This window comes from Papaver somniferum, chromosome 4, assembly GCF_003573695.1.
Source record: "Papaver somniferum cultivar HN1 chromosome 4, ASM357369v1, whole genome shotgun sequence".
NCBI lineage: Eukaryota > Viridiplantae > Streptophyta > Magnoliopsida > Ranunculales > Papaveraceae > Papaver > Papaver somniferum.
The window spans coordinates 140,773,133-140,778,953 of NC_039361.1; the positions used below are offsets into that span (position 1 = coordinate 140,773,133).

Here is a 5,821-nt window from a genome sequence, read left to right on the forward strand (position 1 = left end):
AAATAAAATAAACAAACCCTAAACTAAAATTGTCTAAAAAAAAATAAAAAAATAAAAAAAAATTCTTCTTTTCTGTTCTTTTTGCTTTAATCTTTAGCTCCAAGTCTTTATGAAATCATCAAACTCCTTGGCTCAATTTTCTTTATGATCCAGAACCTGTAGACACAAGATAAATACCCAAAAACATAAAAAAAGACAAAAAATAAAATCTAAAACCCTAAAACAAGTCCGCGTCGGCGGCGACAAAAATTGATGTGATTTGTAGATAGTGGTAAAAGTGGTTCGATTCTCATACTTGTGAAGGATATTAATTAGACTTAAATCCTAATATTAAAATAGAAAACTCAATAAAATTATAGCAAATTCAATCAAAGTTGATATCAATACTAAAAGAAACACTGAGGCTAAGATTCCACTATTTTCCAAGTTCAAAGTGATTAAACCAATACTTATCTTTATGCAATTTTCTTGTTTAATTTGATTCTAAAATATTGCAACAAGTAGATTTTCAAAATTAATAATTGTAAATACCAAGTATGAAGCATCAAAAGTATTAAAACTAAGCATACTCCATCAAAATAGATCACAATCACTCAAATAAAAATCATATTCAATAATAGTTCAAGGAAAATAATCATATAATTATTGCAAATAAAAAGACAAAATAGAGTATACCACTTTTTTGTTGGAAAAATAACTTCCTCCATCGCCTCAGCAATGTGGTATAGCTCCTCATATTAATCATGATCTCAAAATATGTGTTTATTGCTCAAAAGATGATTAAAAGAGTGAAAATTAATAACACAGACTGTTTGCAACAGTGTATTGGTGTTGCAAAACAGCTGTTACAATGGAACTGTTACAGAAAAACTGTTGCTTTGTCGCTGATTTAAGACTGCCCTGAGATAAGACTGCTCTGAACAGCTTAATGTTCTTCAGCTGTTAAACAGTGACACTTTTCTGCGACTTTCTATCGAGGGTCAATGTTCTTCAGATGTTCTTCTTCTTCAACAGCAGCAGCAGCAGAAATAGAGTTTGGTAAAGCTCTGATTTCTTCTTCTCTGGCTCTCCTTAGGTTCCCAAACTCTCAACACCTCTTCTATATGACCCAAGACATCTATTTATATCAAGAATACCGATTAAATCTCTCCTAAATCTTCCAAAATCTCTTTCCTTCTCTTCACGGCCAAGTTGCGACAATTTCTTGTTTTAGGATTTCTACGCGTTTCTGAGCTTTCCTTTTTATTCTAAACTCTTCCTTAGATAGATACAAATCTTTGGGAAGGTTTACAACGTTTTAATCTCTCTAAAATTCCCTAAAACGGGTCACACACGTGACTTTCCATATTTTCTTATTGTGAGAAAAATCCGTCGATTGAGCCCAATCTAATCGATTTAAACACCCATATCAGATTCCTAGACCCATAAGGAGTCTATCCTATGAAAATCAGAGGTTTAATCGACCTCAAACTCCTCCAAATCACGATTGCCAAAACTGCTCTTTAACTACACTTTTTTCCTGCCAAAATCCTTTTTTTTTTAATGTTGAAGATGGTTGCCCCTTATCCAGAGTAAGGGGGCGATTGACAACTGTCTGGAAATGGGATGCCCCTTAGTAATTAGGTTATCCCTTATCCAAAGTGAGAGTCCGAATAGCAAATGTCCTCCGGGTGCTTTCCGACAACTTTTCGAGCCAATTTTTTCCAAAAATGTTTATTAGCCAAAAATACCTACAAATAAATAAAACACCATAATAAGTACAAAAATGAGCCCTAACAATATATAGAATCGAGACAAATCGGACACAAAAATGTGTCTATCAAATACCCCCAAACCTATTATTTGCTAGTCCTCGAGCAAAAATAAAATAGAAATAAAATTCTAACTCACTGTCGCAGGCATCGTCGATTGCATTTAGCGTATGCAATAAGCCTTTAAACCCCTAGGTGTCCCTAGTGGCGGAGTGTTGTCTCCGGAGGGCTTACCAGAGGTATACCCACAAAACCTTTTTACTCCAGACCCTAGCTATCTACACAGAACCTTGGAAGGCACTAAAGAATCTCCTTGGTTGGCATACTTATTTACTACAAGAGGAAGTACCCTGATGCGAAATTCCAATTGTTATACACGAGTTTGTACTCAAGCATACTAAAATTCATATGAAGTGACAGAGATCTACTCAGATAGTCGCACTATGGACATCAATATCCGGAGTCAAAACTAATCACATGGATAGATCAAGAAGATGGATATAGAAAAACATAGATGGTTTTGATGTTTACTAGGTGAACGGTGTTTCTCATATCTGTCTGAAGGCCTCTGCCAAAATGAACCTATCCTAATGGAATGAGATACTAGTATGACTAATATCAACACACTGGCATATACAAGGGAACTAGTGATTGATAATCCTAACTCTAGGTTAACACAACTGGCATATACAAGGGTTCCAGTGGTCGACTTTATTGAATTTATTCCAGTTGGTCTGGTCTTTTTTTTTTTTTTTGCATCTCAATCACTCTAATTCACCCTAGCATTGGTAAAAACTTGAATCGTGAGCCCCACCTAATCACCTAGAGAAACATAGTTTAAAAACAAAACAAAATAAAAACAGAAGTGAAAAGGACTCAACGAGATATGGTGAAACTATCATGTTATTTCTAACACCTGAGCTCTGTGCTTTTATGAATAGACTCTTTAGATGTTGCCATCTAGTCAGATTGGTTCCTCAACTCCTACAACCAAAATGCTTCCATCAACTTAGATTAGTTAGTGTCATCCTTAATAGGGATAAATTTCTAGGCTCTGGAGTTTATTTCTTGCAACGAAAAGGTAACAAAAAGTTCTACCCCACCCCCAAACTTAAATCTAACATTGTCCTCAATGTTTCTAATCAAAGAACTGTACCAGAAATATAAGTAACAAGAGGAAATAGTAAACAGAGAAGTCGGAAAGATAGTACCTGGGTGAAGTGTAACCAAGAACCTACAAAAATATTATACAACATACAAAATCGCCTCGATGGTCAATCAAGGTAAACAGGGTCCTCCAGAGGGACCTCCTCAACATCACCTGTAGGAAAAGGCTCTAAAAAGGGCTTCAATCGCTGACCGTTAATACCTACAAATAAATAAAATACCATAATAAGTACAAAAATGATCCCTTACAATATATAGAATCGAGACAAATCAGACACAAAAATGTGTCTATCAAGAGTTGTTATGAAATTGACATAAAATACCATCATGCTTATAAAGTGAAGGAAGCATCTAAGGCAGAGATATATGGCGATGATGTAATAAGTTATACAGATCTTATTTGGTATGTTGAAGCAATAAAGGCTACCAATCCTGACCGTTATATTAAGTTTGAGTATGATAAATAGACTAAACATTTTCAGAGGCTTTTCATATGTTTTGATGCCTGTATGGAAGGATACCGGTTCATTCTCCCTATGCTTTATTGTGATGCAACGTTTCTCAATGGGAGATTCAAGGGAACAATGATGGCTGCCACTGGTGTGAATGGAAACCAAGGTAAATTTTCTTTCTTTTCTGAATAACTCATATTAGTTTTTTGTTTGATTTTTAAGAGTAATGTGAATGAATGAAGTTTCTCTGTTAAGGCTTTTCATTTTTTTAGGATGAACTCATTTTATGTTCAAGAAGAAAGTAATTTCTATCAGTTTTACTTTTGTTATATTGTTAAGAAGGTCTTCATTTTAAGAATGAACTCTTATTTTTTGTTAAGTTTTTAGCTGTTCATAAGTGGGAATGAACTCCTGCTGCTTTGATTCTACAGTTCATGTTATAGAATGGACTTCATTTTTGGAATGAAGTGTAGAAAAGTTATAGATTTTTTGATTATACAGTTCATGCTACAGAATGGAATTCATTATATAGAATGAAACCTTTATGTTTTTGATTTTTAATAGCAATGTGAATGAATGAAGCTTCTATGTTAAGTTTTTTAGCTGTTCATAAGCGGGGAATGAACTCCTGCTGCTTTTGTTTATGTTTTACTTTGTTATTTTTTGAAGAAGAAGGTCTTAGTTCATGTTATAGAATGGACTTCATTGTTGGAATGAAGTGTAGAAAAGTTATAGATATTGATTATTCTACAGTTCATGTTATAGAATGGACTTCATTTTTTGGAATGAAGTGTAGAAAAGTTATAGATTTTTTGATTATACAGTTCATGCTATAGAATGGACTTCATTTTAAGAATGAAACTTTCATTTTTGTTATAGATATTTTTTAATGAACTGAAACTTTTAGTTCTTTTTTGTGTTCTTTTCATTCCGTAGGATTTTTTCCTTTTGCGTATATTTTAGTTCCTGGAGAAGACATTGAAGGGTGGGAGTGGTTTATGGAGAACTTGCAGCATTGTGTCGACTCTCGTCCTATCACCTTTATCACTAATCGTCATGAAGGGCTGAAGAAAAGTATCCCAAGTATTTTCCCAACTCTTATCATAGTTACTGTTTCCATCATTTGAAGAATAACCTCCCCATCAAGAAATCACATGAGAAGTATAAACAAGTTCAAGATTTTTTCCATAAAGCTGCATACTGCTATAGTGTTGCTAAATATGAGTCTGCTTTAAATGAGATGTGTATCATAGGATGTGGTTGGGTTTCCAAGTACATCATAAATATCGATCCCAAGCATTGGGAAAATGCTTTCTTCGTAGGATGTAGGTATGGGACACACTCGTCAACTATTGCAGATTCTTTTAATAACTGGATTCTTTCTGAAAGGGATCTGCCTCCAGCTGCTCTTGTTGATGAGATTAGGATAAAGATTATGAGGATGAGTGCAGAAAGGCGTGAGCTCGGTAGAAATTATAGTGATAGTTTGACTCCCATCTATAAAGCTCTACTCAAGTCACATGTCGATATAGGGCGTCCATGGAGTGTTACGGAGTCAGGTAATGGTATATATGAGGTTCACTCTCCTATCTCTCATGTTGTTGATCTGATGCATATGAAGTGCACTTTCCAGAGATGGAAAGTGTTTTGTTTCCCCTGTGCTCACGCCATTGCTGCTATTACTATGAGTGGTATTGAGATGTTGAGGTTTGTTCAGCCTTACTTTGGTTCGAATAATTTTCGCCACACGTATGCTCCTACAATTCGACCCATTCCCAATTACGAAAGGCCAGAAGCGTATGAACCTGAAGAGAGAGTCCTACCTGGTATTCCAAGGCCACCTCCAAGAAGACCACCAAAGAAGCGCATCCATGGTGCTTATGAGAAGGAGATGAGGCCTATGAAGTGCTCAAATTGCAAGAATATTGGGAACCACAACAAAGCTATCTGTCGTGTATTAATGATGGAGTAGTATGCATGAACCTTTTTTTCTAGTTTATGTTTTTTTATGTTTTTATGAACTTCTCTTACCTGTTTGATTATGCACTGGTTGTAGTTTTTTTTTTCTTTTTTAACTTTTTGATATGCACTTCATTTTCTGGAATGAACTTCATTTTCTGTAATGAACTCCCATTTTTTCTTAGAAATTCTTTTTTTAGATATTATTTCTTTTTGGATATGTATGTACTGATATTTTGTAGCAGGTTATGGTATTTTTCCTACAAATCAACTCTATGGGATATGTACTTTTCATTACCAGGGATATGTATCAGTTCATTTACTGAAATGAACTTCATTTTCAGGAATGAACACAAGTTTTCCTACAACCAATAGAGTTCATTTTGGTAAATGAACTGGTATACATAAGACAGAAGACAAAATGCTGAAGTACTAGAGTTAATAGATATCCATTAGATAGTAAGACAATGCATAATTTCTCATTATCTGAAA

At 34.5% G+C, this 5,821-nt stretch overlaps 1 protein-coding gene across 1 annotated transcript; it reads left to right on the forward strand.

Annotated features, from left to right (window-relative positions):
• The first annotated feature begins 3,505 nt into the window (after positions 1-3,505).
• LOC113273213 lies at positions 3,506-5,342 on the forward strand. The gene is made up of 3 exons (XM_026522971.1): positions 3,506-3,536; positions 4,307-4,453; positions 4,624-5,342. Exons 1-3 carry the CDS (start codon positions 3,506-3,508, stop codon positions 5,340-5,342), a joined length of 897 nt encoding a protein of 298 aa, XP_026378756.1.
• The last annotated feature ends 479 nt before the right edge of the window (positions 5,343-5,821 follow it).